Source organism: Schistocerca nitens, chromosome 2 (genome assembly GCF_023898315.1).
Source record: "Schistocerca nitens isolate TAMUIC-IGC-003100 chromosome 2, iqSchNite1.1, whole genome shotgun sequence".
Taxonomy (NCBI): Eukaryota; Metazoa; Arthropoda; class Insecta; order Orthoptera; family Acrididae; genus Schistocerca; species Schistocerca nitens.
Genome location: NC_064615.1, coordinates 638,423,332 through 638,443,690, shown reverse-complemented (window position 1 = coordinate 638,443,690; position 20,359 = coordinate 638,423,332). Strand labels below are relative to the sequence as shown.

The 20,359-nt window shown below is 41.8% G+C and overlaps 1 protein-coding gene across 1 annotated transcript in view; it reads right to left on the bottom strand.

Annotated features, from left to right (window-relative positions):
- LOC126234532 (brachyurin-like) overlaps positions 1 to 20,359 on the bottom strand; it is a 55,086-nt gene that overhangs the window by 9,176 nt on the left and 25,551 nt on the right. The window contains exons 3-5 of the mRNA XM_049943228.1: positions 11,222 to 11,384; positions 5,375 to 5,547; positions 1,074 to 1,166 (exon numbers count right to left, since the gene is read on the bottom strand). Of these exons, the coding sequence (XP_049799185.1) occupies positions 1,074 to 1,166; positions 5,375 to 5,547; positions 11,222 to 11,384 (429 nt within the window). The remainder of the gene's footprint in view (positions 1 to 1,073; positions 1,167 to 5,374; positions 5,548 to 11,221; positions 11,385 to 20,359) is intronic.

The following is a 20,359-nucleotide window of genomic DNA, read 5'->3' as shown; positions in this document are numbered from 1 at the left end:
GCCGTGGAGGAGTGGGACAATCTGGTCCAACAGTGCCTTCATGACCTTGTGGATGGTATGCCACGACGAATACAGGCATGCATCAATGCAAGAGGACGTGATACTGGGTATTAGAGGTACCGGTGTGTACAGCAGTCTGGACCACCACCTCTGAATGTATCGCTGTATAGTGGTACAACATGCAATGTGTTGTTGTCATGAGCAATAAAAAGGGCGGAAATGATGTTTATGTTGATCTCTGTTCCAATTTTCTGTACAGGTTCCGGGCGAAACCGAGGTGATGCAAAACTGTTTTTGATGTGTGCATTTCCTGTATTTCATACAATTGTCTACCGCAGCAGGGGCTCTTCCTTCGGACGTGCATGCATGTCTGAAGCACATTGCAAAATAAATCGTAAAAACTCAGGCACTGCAATCTAATATAGTAATTGTAGGTTTCACCTTTCAGTGAATCACAGCTTTAACCTAAGACTGTCCAATCACAACCATGCGCTTTTACCCCAAGTCTTGCAAATATCTATATTTGTGATTTGAAAGCAATGTCCATTGAATTACTGTAAACCACTGTTCATTTATTCCAGCAATAATCATTTCGGCTTTATGGGCATTCTGAAGTGGATGTCGAAATGCTAAACTATATATGACCGACGTTTGATGTTATAGTCGAAGAAACATATTTATGATCTCATAAAACAGTTATCATGTTACAGGATATGAGTTTCTAACAGCTGGTTTATAACACGTCAACTTGTTTCTAAGACCAGAAATATGTTTTTTCCACGCTGACATATCACGTAGACAGGTCAGATTTATTGTAACATTTCAGCATCTCCATGAGAAAGGCTCTAAATGCGAAAACATAATTGTGTGAAATAAATTAGCAGTAATTTACAGTTACATGACGGAACTTTTTTTAAGGAGATACGGAAAGAGAGAGAGAGAGAGAGAGAGAGAAAATTTCATGTTCGTTGTCCGTAGTACTTTAATTCAGCGATACATTTAGGGCAGTATTATGGTTGACAAAAGACTTTTTGGAGGCGCCGCACACGACGCGACGCCCCCTCACTTCTTACCGTCAGACACCTTGCCCCAGCCGCTAAGGGTTGCTGTCCAGTCATTGTAAGTCTTGTCCACCTGCGACGCCAGCCTCACAGTCTTGATTGTGTCTGCGAACAAACAACGGAAGGTGTCGAGTTCGTAACATAGAGTGAGAACGTTCACATGCTCATGACTGATGCGACAGGCTCTACGCATGCTGTTACGTTCACCTGTAGCTAGAAATTAGAACTGCACTACGCGTCGTACTGTCAGCAGCAAATCTAAATAAGAAAAGACAGTAAAAAATATCCTCTAGTGTACAGGGGTTACTTGTAATTGAAGAACCTTTTTGAGAAACCATATCGATTAAATTAACCAAAATTTTATGAACATAATAAGTTGAAAACACCAATAATTATTTGAATGACACCGTCTTCCCAGTTACTTCGTAGCTGCACAAATATTTTGAGCATTAATCAACACATCCACACTCAGACCTGTCATAGAATGAGTATGCTCTAATGAAAACCACTTTTAGAACATTACAAATGAAGTCAGAAACACAATTCTAGTACTGAACACATAAGTCAAAATGTAGAGAATTAATCATTTTTACTCACAGATATAACGGTGGAAGCCTTTCTTAATTGTCGTTCAGTGAAAACTGAAGGGATGCTCAAGTTAACTTTACAATAAACATGAAAGTGCCTAAAATGAAATGTAAATAAGAATACTGTTAATATTTGCAACCAGTTTCTTCAGTTGCTATCTTCAGTTACGTTTCATCACTGTAGATAATAAAAATTCAGTATTTTGCAAGTGAATTTATTTGCCCGTATGGAACATGTTTCGCCTGTACATGCAAGGCATCTTCAGTGGTCTATAACACACAGAAAAGTATATAATTAACCTGTTTTGATGTGAAATGTATAGTGATTCTTTGGCAGCTTATTTCCATCTAGCTTTTTCTGTTTACATCTTTATGAATACGTTTTTTATTTACATTCATTTTTTGTTCTTTTTATGCAGCCGTTTGATTCTCTATATGTGATAAATGAATAATGATATAGTTGCAAATAGAATTAGCTCAATTTAAATATGCTGCCAAAGAATCACTACGAATCTCCTGTCAAAACAAGTATAGCAATATAATTTTCTTTGTATTGTAGAGCACTGAAGATGTATAGCACGTATAGGCAAAGCATGTCTCGTACAAAAACATAAATTCTGTTGCAAAAGAGGATATTTTTATTATCTATGTTGATAAAACGTAATTAAATAAGAATAGCTATGTATGAGTCGCAGACCAGCGAAAAAATCGGTTCAGTGAAGATTTCAGTAACAAGTTTGAATGCCATCTGTAACAGGCATCTTTCATGAAATTATTATTTGTAATGATTAACGGTGCTTAAACTGATTCAGCAGGTTGCTTTTCTGCCTTTTGCGTATCATATGGCCATGTCTTGGAGAAGGATTGCGCGGAGAACCAAGTATATTGTTTTTATTTCCTTTCTTTTGCGTATCAGCATCGCGTATTGCTCATAACCTCAGTTAGTTATGTGATTTATGTATGTGTGTTTGATTGGGAACGGATGTGTGACTGTAAGACCAGTCTAGCTTTCTTGGTTTTCGTCGTAGAACATCTATTGAATTAAATGAAACTGCATGGTTTCAAAGATCTTTTTGAGTCTCAGACGTCTATGATACACATATACAGACTGTAAGTAGGCTGTTTAGATTTTTATGTTGGTAACACCACGTAGCGCTCTATATGAAAATCACTGACTGTGCTGTGTGAAGTCTGTGGCTGGTTTGCATTGTTGGAACATTTGATGACTTTTGAACATTATTAAGGTAAATACATTTTTTGTCCTCTATAAAAATCTTTCATTTGCTAACTATGCCTATCAGTAGTTACTGCCTTCAGTAGTTAGAATCTTTTATTTAGCTGGCAGTATTGGCGCTCTCTGTATTGCGGTAGTTCGAGTAACGAAGATTTTTGTGAAGTAAGTGATTCATGAAAGGTGTAGGTAATTGTTAGTCAGGGCCATTCTTTTGTAGGGATTGTTGAAAGCCAGATTGTGTTGCGCTAAAAATATTGTGTGTCAGTTTAGTGTTGATCAAAATAAGTAAAGAGAGAAATGTCTAAGTACGTTCAGTTCTGCCCAGCTGTTTGAAAATCAAATAACCTAAGAGGTTTATCAGCACAGTAATTCATTAATTTTTCTAAGGGGACGTTTCAAGACTAAAGTGACGAATGAAAATTTGTACCGAGGCCAGGATTCGCAGCCGGGCCTCCTGCTCGCTTAGCAGAGGCGCCGAGTCTGGCACGGCTTTGCACAATTGCACGGACTACCTAGCACGCCACCCTACCCATTCCAAATTTCCATTCACGCCGCTTCTGACTTGGTATTCCTCCTAAAGTAGATCAGCACTGCAAAGACTCTCCAACTGTATTGGCGTAGCACCTCAGCATCGAAGGAAGCGGAGTATCCTGCCTGAAATGCAGGCGTAGTCAAATGAAACAGTATTGTTATAGAGACCTTTTCAAGTCTCAGACATCTATGATGCAGATTGAAATGACGAATGGAAGTTGTACCAAGGCTGGGATTCTAACCCCTGTCTCCTGCTCACTAGGCAGGTGCGCCAACCACTACGCCACACTGGCACAGTGGCTTTGCACAACTGCACGGACTACCTTAGCATGTCTCCCTCCTCAATCCAAACTCCCATTCACGCCTCAGCCCACTTGGTATTAAAGCACTTGGTGTTAACGTAACAAAACTCAATCCCTGAACAGTCATTCTGAAGTAGCTATAGTCGGATTGCAGTGCGCATTGCAGGTTAATCAATGCTACAAATTCGTTTAAATTCTCTTAATGGCTTAAGATGAGATTGCACTGAGTGGAACCTGTGAATAGAGAGGCACTGCCTGCTCAAGATAAGAAGCACGTCGACTTCATCAAGTCCATACGATATGGCAAAAAGAAGGACTGGTACTTCAAGGAAATTCAGTTACAGAATCAGTCAGTAATCAAGCAGTAGGTAACATCATTACATTATGTAAATAAAAAAATACAAGCAACTGGAATCTTTTAAGTTACATCTGTTCCACTTAAAAATTAGTAAAATGCTACACTACTGGCCATTAAAGTTGCTACACCACGAAGATGACGTGCTACAGACTCGAAATTTAACCAACAGGAATAAGATGCTGTGATACGCAAATGATTAGCTTTTCAGAGCATTCACACAAGGTTGGCGCCCGTGGCGACACTTACAACGTGCTGACATGAGAAAAGTTTCCAACTGATTTTTCGTACACAAACAGCAGTTGACCGGCGTTGCCTGGTGAAACGTTGTCGTGATGCCTCGTGTACCATCACGTTTCCGACTTTGATAAAGGTCGGATTGTAGCCTATCGCGATTGCGGTTTATAGTATCGCGACATTGCTGCTCGCGTTGGTCGAGATCAAATGACTGTTAGCAGAATATGGAATCGGTGGGTTCAGGAGGGTAATACGGAACGCCGTGCTGGATCCCAACGGCCTCGTATTACTAGCAGTCGAGATGACAGGCATCTTATCATGGCTGTAACGGATCGTGCAGCCACGTCTCGATCCCTGAGTCAACAGATGGGGACGTTTGCAAGACAACAACCATCTGAACGAACAGTTCGACGTTTGCAGCAGCATGGACTATCAGCTCGGAGACCATGGCTGCGGTTACCCTCGACGCTGCACCACAGACAGGAGCGCCTGCGATGGTGTACTCAACGACGAACCTGGGTGCACGAATGGCAAAACGTCATTTTTTCGGATGAATCCAGGTTCTGTTTACAGCATCATGATGGTCGCATGCGTGTTTTCGCGACATCGCGGTGAACGCACATTGGAAGCGTTTATTCTTCATCGCCATACTGGCGTATCACCCGGCGTGACGGTATGGGGTGCCATTGGTTACACGTCTCGGTCACCTCTTGTTCGCATTGACGGCACTTTGAACAGTGGACGGTAGATTTGAGATGTGTTACGACCCGTGGCTCTATCCTTCATTCGATCCCTGCGAAACCCTAAATTTGAGCAGGATAATGCACGACCGCATGTTGCAGGTCCTGTACGGGCCTTTCTGGATACAGAAAATGTTCGACTGCTGCCGTGGCCAACTGAAAACGTCTGGTCAATGGTGGCCGAGCAACTGGCTCGTCACAATAGGCCAGTCACTATTTTTGATGAACAGTGGTATCGTGTTGAAGCTGCATGGGCAGCTGTATCTGTACACGCCATCCAAGCTCTGTTTGACTCAATTCTTTGTAATTGACGACGTTTTGTCTTACCAGTAAGCGTAACCATTTCCGAGAGGTGAACGACCGCGACGTCGTTGTCCGTGGTGCTGCCGTCCGTCCAGTAGTCCTGGTGGACGACTGCGTCCGTCGACGTCTGCGTCAGCGCCCCCTCCGGGTTTTCAGCGGACGACAATGTGCCCAGGCTTATCGTGAACGACGTTGTCCTATAGGCAGGAAACAATTACCGAAGAGCATTTCATACAGCGGAATAAAAAGAGAAGTTTTTCTTCTGTTTCTTGTTTTACATCAGTTACACAGCTCTAACGAAGTTCGCTTTCGGGAATGAACAGGTCTAATAGAGGAGTTCTGAAAATGAGATGTAGATCAATTGCCATGACCAACTGAATAATATAATGAAGGTAATGGGTAATATTAGTCTACAAAAGGTATAGAGGTACTTGTAATGAAGACGAAGGCAAGTTTCTTTAAAAGCACACACAGGAAGATGAATTAAAGAAACTAAAAGGCATTACCACAAAACGGAAAACGACCTACGCTTTGATGGATAACACTTCTTTGGCCATTGTGCTGAAGGGTGTAGACTACTGTGCAGATTTCGTTTTCGATAGGCAAATAATATAATTGAGAAATTTCGGTGATAAACCGTATTATCCAAGTTGAAATGCTGTTTTGTAACATTTTACTTTTGTACTGTAGAGGGGTTCCTCACAGTAGTTCATTCCCTTCCGCTACAGCGCAGTATTTATTATGTATACTACTGTATACTGCTGCTATTGTACATATATTTGTGTTAATTTAAGTTTCTTAAAAACTTAGTAGCCCTTTTCTTAATTTTAAGTTTTAACATTATGTATTGACTCGTTCCATGACCACTTTGCTTGGACTCGCCTAATCTTTCGGAACCTGATGAATAAAAATTAAAGTAAACTACTTTAGATGTAGAATAAGGAATGAATTGAGGAGCACAAAACTGTGCAGCTTGTGCAGTCTTAATCAATTCTGTTAATACCTTTTCAGCTTTAATGGCATGATGTGCGAGTCTAGTGACTACCTTGTCAGACGAATACTGGTTAGCGAAATAAATTAATACTGTATAACATCCACAATTTTGTGTCTATCACTCATAATTGAATCAGTGAGCTGGAATAACTGTCATATCTCAGAAAACAAATTTTTCAGGAGACAAAAAACTGTTTTACTACACAATGGGTTTAAGTATGGTATCGTGGAGTTGCTATGTAGCAATAGGCTCCAGGATGACACAACACACCGTACTTAAGCTATCGACTGTGGTCAGTTATCCAGTTTGAACGTACTGGAATGAAGCTTTTTCGAAAATGATAATTACTGACGCAACAAGTGTTCTGTCTGCAGCAGAAGAATTGTGTTACGCAATTTTATATTATTCATATTTGTTGTAGCAATAAAAGAGTGTGTTATCAGCGCTTAGGTCTATTCATAATGTATGAAAAAAAAAAACCACAATCAAAATGTGGCAAAGTATGCAATGGGTGGTATCCTTCGATCATCTTTATCCTGTCCATCTTTCGGTGGCCTCTGGCAGATGCTGTTATAAAATAGTTTCCGCTCGTCAAGCATGTAGTGTACGATTTTCTTTATATCATCTCGTTTTCTCTCTTTTTTTATTGGAACGGATCCAATCTATGCTTGTTAATATGGAAGACGTGCCTGACATCCTCCTTTGAGCCGTGGAAACTGGAAAGCAGTGAGTCCATAAATGAAGTGGCTGTACGTAAATATCTGAAACTTCAGTTTGTTTTGCAGTCATAAGAGCGCATGGAAATAACATCGATTTTGTACTGGTTAGGCCACCAGGCCTTAAGTCCAGACTATCGTCCGTTTCCACGTTTACGATGTGAAAGTTCTGGTTCTGAGGAGACGAACATATCAATGTTTCACACTCCTCACGATTCATCTCCAGACATAGCCCCTTCTCTGACCCAATACCAATCCAGCGACCACTTATGTTGATCGGACATGACCCCTTCTTACACGAAACGACGCATACAGATATAAAGGTCAGTTATCTGTGGATAACACAGTTTGAAGAAAAGTGGACATGCCCCTTTTGGGTTTGGACATGCCTCTTTTTTCATGTCACCGATTCAGTTATGAAGTTGTTCACCAAGAAGTGACTGAACATTCACCTAATATAAAACTGTATAAGTGCGATGAAGGAATAAAAACACATGTAACAAGAACAAACCAAAGTTTTTATATGAGAGAGAAAATGTTCTCTGCTCTCATGGAGAAGTAGCTGAAGAAAACATTTGTATGGTGGAGTGTAAAGTACATGGTGGTCTTCTCTCTTCAGAGAAGTGAAGGGCAGTTTTCAGGTGTTTCATCGTATAAAATAGACTTTCACGTCCGGTATTGGCGTATGAGTTTTGTTTTATAGGCGTCACAGAGTGCTCCAAGACGTATTTCTGTGACAACGTTTCCGTCTCCTAGTTTGTGAACTAAGTGAAAAAAATTAACTGAAACACAATGCTGAAGTACATTATGAAAGTTGCGTGACATGAAGTGCAATTTCTGACTGGAAATGTCCACAACAATAAAATAATGTTCTACTCGAAACGCTTCATCGTCAATCAGTCTGCTTGCTTAGCACAACACCTGATAATTCTGGCTACGAACTGTTTCCTCATAAAAATGCAAAGTGTGGTCTGCCCTGAAATAAAAGTAACTTATCGCATGCTCAGCATGTTGTTAGGAAGAACTCCGCTTACAGTTGGTAAAATCGTTGTTTATTGAAACACAACCGGTTTCGCGACTTAAAGCCGCATCATCAGGTGCAACCTACACGGTAGGAAGTAAAGTACAGTCTCACCACAGTTTGTGGATATTAAAATTAATAATGGAACGACTAAAATATACTCACAACGTTAAAAGATCATAGGCATATCCATCACTCCTAGTCAAAATTTACTGTTCAGAGAATATCGTCAATACTAAGTCGAGCGTAAGGTATAGACGAGCTCCATTCTTTAAAATTTGCCAGCATCTAAAAAGAAAAAAAGAAAATATTTTATAGCGAGCGGACGCTATGCAAATAGTGCTGCGACAAATCTTGTTAGCAGTGACAATTTTTTTATCAGTGTTCCTTTTCTCGTCGAGTCTACGGAGAACCTCCTCATTCCTTACCTTACAAGTCCACCTGATTTTCAACTTTCTTCTGTAGCACTACACTTCGAATACTTCGATTCTCTGCTGTTCCTATTTTCCCACAGTCCATGTGTAACACTATACAATGCTGTGCTCCAAACGTACACTCTCAGAAATTTCTTATTCAAATTAAGACCTATGTTTGATATTAGTAGACTTCTCCTGGCCAGGATTTCCTTTTTTGCCAGTGGTAGTGTGCTTTTTAAGTCCTCTTTGCACCGTCGGTCATGGGGTTTTATGCTGCCTAGATAGCAGAATTCCTTAACTTTGTAATCACCAATTACGATGTTAAGTTTGTCGCTGTTCTCATTTCTGCTACTTCTCATTACTTTCGTGTTACTTCCATTTACTCTCAATCCACATTCTGTACTCATTAGACTATTCATTCCATTTAACTGATCCTGTAATTCTACTTCACTTTCACTGAAGATAGCAATATCATCAGGAAATGTTAACATTGATATCCCTTCACCTTGAATTTTAACCTCTCTCTTGAACCCAACGTCGGAACAGGTAGCTACGCTTTCTAAAAGCAAAGAGCTTTCTATCCTTAGTATGGTCCTGTCCGTCCCTTGTCATGTTGGTATAGGAAGCTGCCTCTCTGGTCACTTCCGTTTTGTATACGGAAGCACCCTTGGTAGGAGCTCAGGTCAGTCTGTCCGCGGCGAGCGTCTGAAGTGGTAAGATCTCCGGCTAAGCGCGTGTCTGCTAAGTCCGTAGGACAATGGATTTCTTAAGTTCAGCCTAACTGAAAATTTAATCACCTTTATTTCAGGTTTAGCTCTAAAATATCTAATGTTATCTTAAATTGCAACGCAGTGTAATTCGCGTGTGAAGTTTAGAATATCTTCCGGTAGTTGCTTTGTCACTACTTTGTGAGTAAAGTGGAACCACGTGTTGATCAGTAACTCTAACTAAGATCATCAATCTTAAATGCGAATGCTCGTGTGATTATAACATCTCGTCTTGACAATATTTTTCAATATAGCAACTTTTCTTTATGTTCAAACCACGTGGGATGTACTTTGTGAGACCAGTACCACGTGCTTATACAACTGTTTGACCCATCTGGTTAATAGTAAGACGATAGTAACCAGTTCGAGGTTTTTCTTTAGTAAATTGCGTTTCGATGTAATTTATTTTAACTATCAAAATTATTGTGGAGTTACACTCTTTGTGTAAACCAAGTTGACCACGTGAAGCATGTGGTGAAAGGATCAAAGTAGCCCTCAGCTATTCTTTTCGGGAAGATTTCACAGAGAGTTAGTATGAATTTAGTATACCAGTGTGTGGTAATTTCATGACGGACAGGATTGCACTACGAACGTAACTTCTTTGGGTGAAAATTGAATCGGTTGGTTGTGGTTAATTTCCTCTTGCATATGTTTCAACGTTCTTTGTGTGTTATTTTATGAATGCAGTGTTGTATGCAGTCTCCCAATCTTGGCTCCATATTTGATGTGTTCTGTAAGATTACAAACTCACATTTTCACAGTCCTAAATAAGGCACCAGTTTAGTTATGAATCAAGTTTAATATGCTGAAATTTCAATGATCAATGTTAAAATAAATTTCCAAATATAAACTGATTTATTCCTTTTTATTTAAATTGTCTTATATATATATCACCGGTTGTCGTATGACTATTAAAAGATTATAATTAATGTTACTCTGGTTGGGAATTAGGTAAGCTAGACTGGATACACAGGTGAAACAGTTGCGCAGTAATGCAAGGTTAACTTCCCCAGACAGCTCACAGCTTTTAACCCGCTTTTATTGAATATCAGCACCGTAATCAGAACAAATTAAAGCAACAACATTACAATCGGACCCCTCATATGTCTAGATACGACTCTGACAGGTGGCACTTATGTAAGCGTCCTGTCTGATCACCCGCATCCATTAATGTCCGTTGTGCATTGCGACTGACTTGGGCAATTCCAGCAGGACAATGCGACGCCCTACACATCCAGAACTGCTACGCATGGCTCCAGAAACACTCTTCCGTGTTTAAATACTTCCGCTGGTCACCAAACTCCCCAGGCATGAACAATATTGAGCATATTTGGGATGCTTTGCAACGTGCTGTTCAGAAGAGATCCCCACCCCCTCGCACTCTTACGGATTCATGGACAGCCCTGCAGGTTTCATGTTGTCAATTCCCTCCAACGCTACTGTAGACATTAGTGAAGTCCATACCACGTCGTGTTGCTGCACTTCTGCGTGCTCGCGGGGGCCCTACACGATATTAGGCACGTGTACCAGTATCTTTGGCTCTGTGTAGTTTGCAGGTAGCGAGCGAGAGAATAAGAAAACTTGCACGTGGTTTTTGAAGATGTTGCGTGCTGCATTAAAGCCGTAGGTAAGCAGTGTTGAAGCAACCTGTATACTCAGGAGGTCGTAGTCTTTATAAGATTGGTGTACATTTTTGTATTAAATTTTCCGATGTAATTTCATGTACCAACTCGTTCCACGACCAAGGAGATTCTTCAGTTGGTTCTCCTGGACAATACGTGCAAATAAAATAGAAGAGTATGAAACAGAGAAGAGACGAAGGAAAGGAAGGAGGTTGGGTTTAGTGAGGTCTCTGTACGACCAGATGCAACAGCAGTCTTTTGTCTTGGGCGAGTGCAGACGTTGATCCTACTAACTGTGCTACGAGAGAGTGGTGCGGCGCAGTCGGCAGACCTACCCGTAGGCGCAGTGGGCCGCGGTGAGGACGCAGTTCTCCGTGATGAGCGAGCCGCCGCAGAAGGCGGAGCCGTCCAGCCGCACCGCCGCCTGCCACGGGAACTGGCCCAGGCTCGCCTCGACGCCGCCGATGATGCGTCCCCCTCCGGACGGCTTCGTGTCATCTGAAACGCGAAAATTTTCTGTTACGAATCTGCCGGCAAGAACAGTTAACTGTGTCAATATGGTGAATGCTTACACAAAAACATCTGTTCGAATGTCCGCACCAGGTGGAATGAATGATTAGCAACGAGACAACGAATGTTTAAGAGTAAAGAACTGTACAATATACCTAAGAGTCCTGCATGACGTTATGCTTCTAAGTGCTGCAGTCATCTAGCTTTAACCCTCGAAATATCTCAGGGGAGGGTGAGGGGATTACTTTATGCCCACCTTTTGAAAATATTTTAATCTAGTTAGTTACTTCTTTAAAATACTGAAAAAAATTGTTTTTGCTTTTAATAAACTCTTCTAACTGATTACAATGAAACTTCCTGGCACATTAAAACTGTGTGCCGTACCGAGACTCGAACTCATGACCTTTGCCTTTCGCAGGCAAGTGCTCTTCCATGTCAGCTACCCAAGCACGACTCAGGCCCTGTTCTCACAGCCTTGCTTCTGCCAGTACCTCGTCTCCTACCTTCCAAACTTTACAGAAGCTCTCCTGCGAACCTTGCAGTACTAGCACTCCTTAAAGAAAGGATATTGCGTAGACATGGCTTAGCCACAGCTTGCGGGATGTTTCTAGAATGAGATTTTCACTCTGTAGCGGAGTGTGCGCTGATATGAAACTGATTACAATGTTTCAAATTTTTCAGTTAAAATTAATCGAAATATTTAAGTTTTAGTAGTAGGTACCACTTTCCACAGTGTTTGTCATATTCAGTATTTTCAGGTTCCAGAGTCTATTTACGCATCAATATCTCCTTAAAAAGTATGCTGTGAGTATAAGTCAACAACAATTAACGAAAATTCCATTTCGAATTTTTTTTTGGTGAGCATGAAATATCCCCCGCCCCCTTTGTAGTACTCGTTACTAAAAGTACGTTGATTATGGTAGGAGCGTGCTACAATATATTTTCACGTTCTAGACCATACTAATACATCAGTACCTCTTTAAAAATATTTTGTTAATTTGAATCAACAATAAATAGCGAATTTTGATTTTTAAAATGTTTTAGGGTGGGCGTAATACCCCCTGCCTTTTAATGGGCGTATGAATGTTACGGAAAAAGTCTTGTTATTGCTAGGGTTAAATGTTGTGAGGAGTCTGCACCAGCAAACGCAAAGGTATCTGGAGATGCGGAATAGGCTGAGGCAGTTTGCCAAACGACACTGCAGGCGCCTTCTGGAAACTGATCGTAAGACGGCTGTTCGCAAAGTAAGAAACTATTGGTCGCGAACTTGAAACCACAGTAAAAATCAAAACTGTTTTATTTACAGCAATTAGCTACACCTTCCAGCTACTTTCGTACGTAGTCGCCGCTCCGACTTAGACACCTGTCGTCTCGTTACACCAACTGTCCAGTACCCTCGTCATAGAAAGCAGCCACCTGTGCTTACCGCCAATTTTCTACGCTGGACTGCGACCTGTTGTCTGTGCAAAAATGTAGTCTTTGTAGCCAGCAATTCATTTGAGCAGAGATGAATATCAAAGTGAGACACGTACAGGCTGTGTAGTGGATGATGAAACACTAGTCGTCGAAAAAGCTACAGGAGCGTTCTGATTCAGTGTGCAGCCGAGAACTGTCTTGAAGAAGGAAATGCATGACAGTTACGTTATGTGGGGTTGCACGAAATCACGCGAAATCTTTCGCCACGTAGCCATACTTGGCGGGACGCAGAATTTTCTAGACTCTTTGCCCTGTGGTCATGACTAAGAAGAGCGACGTGATGCTATCTGCGGGCGTACTAGAGACACTGCCCAACACATCTGTGCAAAGCTTCATCGGATTTTCACTGCAGTTTCCATTTTGCGACAGATTGATCCTTGCTTTCCGAATAGTCCTCGTAGTTAAGAGTGTAGAGCACACGGCCAAAAGCTTATTATAACCCAGTACAACAATAATGAAACGGGGGACAAAGTCAACGGAACCTGACACGATCGATGACTCAACAGAGCATACAGAATTTGAAGACATTACTCAAGTAAACAGTAATCAAAAATGTATTGCGTTTAGAAATAATCACAAACGCGAATGTGTATTTCCTTTATTGTGGGAAAGTAAAGCTTTACACAATAGCAGCAAAATTTGTTAACGAATAATTTGACTGACGAGAAGAACAATATGAGTTGGTCAGTGAGGTGTAAGGACACATCCTTAAAAAATTTTGCAGGACACCAGTGGAGAACGGAGACGGAGTGCTACTCGTACTGTGGGAGCACTGCTGAGCCAAAAGCGACGTATGTCAGTTTCTGATGGGAGGTCACTGGCGTAAGAAATTACAGTAATTTGCAGTCATAGCCAGCAACCACCTCGTCCAGCCCAGGCTGCCACACCAGTAGCCTAATTTTCAGCTGCAACTGCAGCTACCACCCACATATTCCGCCGCTGTAACAAGTTTGAGTTGCAGTTTTGTCATATGATGACATGGTTGGAGACCGTGGCTGTTACTTGAAGACAAATGTTGATGGTGTTGAGACAGCAACCAGCCACAAATTTATTTTCAGTTCCTTTATTCAAAGGGTACCGTTACCGGTTTCGAATCGTTATGATTCATCTTCAGACGTTTTTCATGCTTTCATTGCAACGTTTTTTTTACAGAGTAATTGTCCTAAAATATAAATAATACATAATTGTAAGCACGCCACACAGATGGCTGAGTTACAGATTTTCGTTGGATGTGACTTACGTGAAATGTCGGTTTAGGGTGTTTGTTTTCATTACATTCGTCCAACAGATGTGAATACATTCTGTGTGAGTTGCTTGACGCTTCAAACTGTCACAGATTTCCTGCTAGTGAAATTCACTACAACATCAAAGTAAAAAATACAGCCGACTACGTTCTGTTTGTCTCGGAGTAACAACAGCACACAGAAATAACACCCAACAATTCAATGGTCTTATTAATTTATTTCTATCCTTAGTGGGTGATGGAATAGGTTTCGTAAAAGCTGCAGTCGTTCTGATACAGTCCTGCGTAAGATAAGGCGAATTATGGTATACTTTCATTAAAGTCCTATAAGTGGGCACCACATCTTTTTCAGGATGATTATACTTAAATCTCACATTCGAAAGACAATTATTAGGGCCAATGAATGTAATTAATACAAAGTAACTTCTCGATCTGAGTAGTATGATAAATCCACCAACACCTACTGTGGGCCTAACAAAACTAATACATGCAAATGCTAAGAACTAAATTGCACCCTACAATGTCATGGCATCGAAACAAAGAGGCTCTCGATATGTTTCTCCAGAATAAGCCTCTATATTCAAGAAAGGCAGTAGGAGTAATCCTCTAAATTACAGGCCCATATCATTGACGTCTATATGCAGCAGGATATTGGAAGATACGATGTGTTCTAACATTATGAATTACTTCGAAGAAAACGGTCTATTAACACACAGTCAACACGGATTTAGAAAACATCGTTCTTGAAACAAAACTAGCTCTTTACTCGCATGAAGTGTTGAGTGCTATTGACGAGGTTTTTCAAATTGATTCCATATTACTGGATTTCCGGAAGGCTGTTGACACCGTGCCACACAAGCGGCTTGTAGTGAAATTGCGTGCTTATGGAATATTGTCTGAGTTATGTGACTGGATTCGTGATTTTTGTCAAAGAGTAAAAAACAAGTGATTTTTAGCGGTCCCCAAAGCGGTGTTACAGGTCTTTCGCTGTTCCTTATCAATGTAAACGATTTGGGAGACAATCTGAGCAGCCGTCTTAGGTTGTTTGCAGATGACGCTATCGTTTATCGAGTAGTAAAGTCATCAGAGGATCAAAACAAATTGCAAAACGATTGAGAAAAGGTATCTATATGTTGCGAAAATTGGCAATTGACCCTAAATAACGAAAATTGTGAGTCATCCGCATGAGTGCTAAAAGGAATCCGTTAAATTCGGTTACACGTTGAATCAGTCAAATCCAATGGCCGTAAATTCAACTAAATACCTGGAAATTACAATTGTGAACGACTTAAATTGAAAGGAACACACAGAAAATGTTGTGGGGAAGGCTAACGAAAGACTGCATTTTATTGGCAGAACACTTAGAAAATGTAACAGATCTACTAACGAGACCGCCTACACTACGCTTGTCCGTCCTCTTTTAGGATACTGCTGTGTGGTGTTGGATCCTTACCAGATAGGACTGACGGAGTACATGAAAAAGTTCAAAGAAGGGCAGCACGATTTGTATTATCGCGAAAGGCGAAAATCCCCATTCATGTATGAGTACACAATAAATGATCAGTCTTTGGAAGCCGTAATATCAGTCAAGTATCTGGGTGTGACTATTCGAGATGATCTCAAATGGAATGATCAGATTACACAAGTAACGGGTAAGGCGAACTCTAGATTGCAGTTTATTGGTAGAATCCTGAAGCGATGCAGTCCTTCAACAAAGGAAATAGATTACAATACGTTAGTTCGTCCAGTCTTGGATATTATTCGTCTGTATGGGACCCTTACCAGTTGGGTCTGATTCAAGAGATTGAGAAGGTCCTAAGAAGAGCGGCAAAATTCGTGACTGGTACATTTAGCCATCGCGAGAGCGTTACAAATCTCATAGAAAGTTTGAAGTGGGACACACTTGCAGGTAGACGACGTGCTAAAGGGGCTGCTCACTAAATTCCGAAATCCAATCTTCACCGAGGATGTAGAGCATATATTATTACCACCAACTTGCAAATCGCGTAATGATCATCATTCAAAGATAAAAAGATAAAGGAAATAAGAGTTCGTACTGAGGCGTTCAGACAGTCGTTTTTGCCTCGCGCGATCCGCGAGTGGAACAGGGGGGGGGGGGGGGGAGGGGGGTGTATGACTTTGGCGCGAATTGGCCCTCCGCCACACACCACTTGGTGGCTAGCGGAGTATATATGTAGATGCAGATGTAGAAACAGGAGAAAGAGTGTCACTGAAATGATACAGGATTTGGGATGGACGTAAGTAAAACAAAAGCGTTTTTCGTTGCAGGGGAATCTTCTCACTAAATCCCAGTCACCAGCTTTCTCCTCAGAATGCGAAAATATTTTGTTGGCACCGACCTACATAGAGAGAAACCATCACTGTGATAAAATAATGGAAATCAGAGCTCGTACGGAAAGATATGGGTATACGTTGTTTCCGCGCTATACGAGATTGGCATAATAGAGAATTGTGAAGGCGGTTCGATTAACCCTCTGCCAGGAACTTAAGTGCGATTTGCAGAGTATCCATGTAGATGTAGATTGGACTAGCTATTTCCCAGATTGTTCTGGACAAAACATTTATACAATATAGTCCCAAATATTACACTTGAGATTTCCCCAGTGTATCATTCAGCACAGCGAGGTGATAGTCTGCGATTACCATTGTAGTGTCTACCATGGTTCATCGGTGCCCCCGGCGATGGCAACGTAGTTGCTTGCCGAAATGTTGTGCCCGTTGGACGCAGACATATAGTGAAGTTAGTATAGGCTTCCAGTGTGAGAAGAGTATTAAAAGTGGTTCAAAAATATTTATCGGAAGCTTTTACAGGCCGCTGTCTCAGGACCAGTAGTGGAAAAAAAAAAAAAAGAGATCTCCATACCGATTAGCGTAGACCAGGGAGTCGGTGGTCTTACAGCCGTTACAGCATCACTGAATACGGCTGTAAATAAGAGTATAAAGAAAGACAGGAAGATATTTTAGCTTAGCAAGAGTGACAGGAACCGCATTTTAGATTACTTGAGCGATCAACATGAATATTTCACCCCCAGGATGACAATATTTGGCATCGGTGGACCAAGTTCAAGAATATGGCATTGTAGAATACGCATTATACAGGTGCATGCTGAGCAAAATTGTGGAGGTTGGAAAGACTCACTGTGACTCGACTATCATGTTAGGAAGCTGCCATAATAGCAAAGGGAGCTTCACTGCAAATCGAAACATAGCCAAAGCCTCAAAGACAAACAAACATTGAAAGAATCCTTAATTGGCCTAAGGAGAGTCATGCGTAATGAGTTCAGTGAATTTAAAAATAAAATTATATCTACTGACTTGACAAAGAACCCTAAGAAGCATTAGTCACACGCTAAATCAGTAAACCGATATATGTCAAATGTTCACACCTTCTGTGACCATAATCACATCGAAACAGAGGAAGACACGAAGAGGGCCAGAACACCAATCCTCTTTTTTCAACAACTATTTCACTTAGGATGACTGACGTTCGTTTCTGAAGTCGTCGCACGCACTTTAAAAGGCAGGTATCGAAATAAGTAACCATGGAATAGAAAACAACTGCAATCACTGGACAATGGAAAGGCTGCTGGTCTTGCCGGGATAATAGTACATTTCTAAATAAATTATTCCATAGAACTTGGTACTCTTCTTGCAGCAGTGTATCGAGGTCGCTGGAGGAGCGAAACGTTCGTAATGATTAGAGAAAAAGCGTAAGTTATTCCCGTGTCGAATAGATGTCGCGGGACAGACAACAAAACTGTAGGAATTTATCGCTGACGTCAGTATGCTACAAAATTTTGGAATGTATTTTATGCTCGCATATTATGACATTTTTTGGAGATCGAAAATCTCCTATGTAAAAATCAACAGGAGTCCCGAAATAACGATCGTGTGAAACGCTGCTCGCTCTGCTCGTCCACGAGGCCCATGAAGCAGTAGATACAGGCGCCAAGGTTGATATCATGTTCCCTGGCCTCCAGAAGGCGCTGTACTCAGTTCCACACTGTCGCCTAATGAACAAAATACATGAGTGTGGAATATCACACATGCTGTTTGAGTTGAAGAGTTAGTAGCATACAGAAAAAAGCATGTCATTCTCAACGGAGAAAAATCTTCAGACATAAAAGTAACTTCGGGCTTGCTACTAGTGTTAGAGGACCAAGACGTTCGGTTTATAATGGAAGAAGACTGAGGAAAAATGAGACACGTTCATAAGATTTGTCGCCTGGAGAAAGCGTTCGACAATGTAAAATGGTGCAAGATGTTCGAAATTCTGAGATGAATAGGAGTAAGCTGAAGGGAAAGACTGGTAACATATGATACGTACAAGAACCACGAGGGAACAATAAGATTGGTAGACCAAGAACGAAGCGCTCGGATTGTAAAAGGATGTAACGCAGGGCTGTAGTCTTTCGCCGCCACTGTTCAGTCTACGTATCGAAGAAGCAATGGCGGAAATAAAAGAAAGGATCAAGAGAGGAATTAAAATTCAAGGTGGCCTGGGAAAAACCACTAAATTACCTGTCACGGGGCCGGCCGGAGTGGCCGTGCGGTTCTAGGCTCTGCAGTCTGGAGCCGAGCGAACGCTACGGTCGCAGGTTCGAGTCCTGCCTCGGGCATGGATGTGTGTGATGTCCTTAGGTTGGTTAGGTTTAATTAGTTCTAAGTTCTAGGCGACTGATGACCTCGAACTTAAGTCGCATAGTGCTGAGAGCCATTTTACCTGTCACGGTGCGCTCGCTTACTGGCGACTGCGTGGCTTACTGTGATGGCCAAGAAGCCTCCCGTAGCCTTGGCCTCACAATTCCAGGAGGGGAAACTCTTATCAGGTAGATGGCTCGCCAGCATGTGCGTTATGTTACACATCTTATTTTCTTTCTGAGCCGAACATCTCAGTAGCAGAGACCATGGTTACATTTGGGAAGTAGGGTTAGTTTGTTGAACATCGTTCGTCACCGATGCACCAGCAATTTTGATACTAGTAATTTTGGTATTAATTTCTTGTTTTGCTAGAATGTACTAATGTGTAAGTTTTTCCAGGTGCACTCGGTAGTGATATAGGGTCTCGCCTGGTGAAGGAAGTCGGCTGCCTGATGAACGATTAAGTCGAGTACGATTTGCGCATTCGTGGCCAGTCGACGAATGGAGACGTCGGGGAGCTGTGTTCACACCGTTTTGTGGATTTTCCTCAGTTTCCAAGGCAAATTTTACTCACCGACAAAGAGCATTTCAACAGGAAAGGTGTTTTGAAACGCTCGAAATAGCTACATTTGGTACCAAGAAAACCCCAAAGCCACGTGTACACGGAGATTTCAGCACCCCTTCGCCGGCCGCGGTGGCCGTGCGGTTCTAGGCGCTTCAGTCCGGAACCGCGGGACTGCTACGGTCGCAGGTTCGAATCCTGCCTTGGGCATGGATGTGTGTGATGTCCTTAGGTTAGTTAGGTTTAAGTAGTTCTAAGTTCTAGGGGACTTATGACCTAAGATGTTGAGCCCCATAGTGCTCAGAGCCATTTTTCAGCACCCCTTCGACATCAATGTCTGGGCAGGTATCTGCGATGGTCATGTGATTGAGCTGTGCATACTTCCTCCCCACCTAATGAGTGCCCTTCAGCAAGTTCCAGTGGAGTTTTTGGAAGGCGTGTCATTTGACATTCTGGCGAATTGCGGTTCCAGCATGATAGCACGGCAGTATGTTTCGCAGTTCACATCCGAAACCACCTGAACGTAGTCTACAGGGACAGGTGAATCGGTCGCGGTGGACCGCATGCTTGACCACCAACATCCCTCTTAAACCCTCTGGAATCATACTTGTGGGCCGCTGCCGAAGGCACGAAGTAGCGCTATGTGGCGGCCGTGACGTCACGGCTGAGGGTCGGTGGGTGGCTGGGGGTCGTTGGCAAGTAATCAGTTATGGAAATTTCTTCGTTTGCATTCAAAATGAGGCCACGAGCAGGTATATAAACGGAGTCGTTGGATATTCTGGTTAGTTCTACTTAGTTAATGATGGGTTATGGAGTCCGTGGGAAGTTTAAAAAGTATACCACTCGTGATGAACAGAAACAATTACCTTGGTCAGCAATACGATAGAGTAATTGTAAACGTGCCGCAAAACGTAAGAGACGTATTTTAGATGAATCTTTAGAGGTAACTACTGAAGACAAAGATTTTTTTGATGCTTTAGAAGATCTTCATTTTGTTCACGAGGCCCCGGTCCTGTCGTA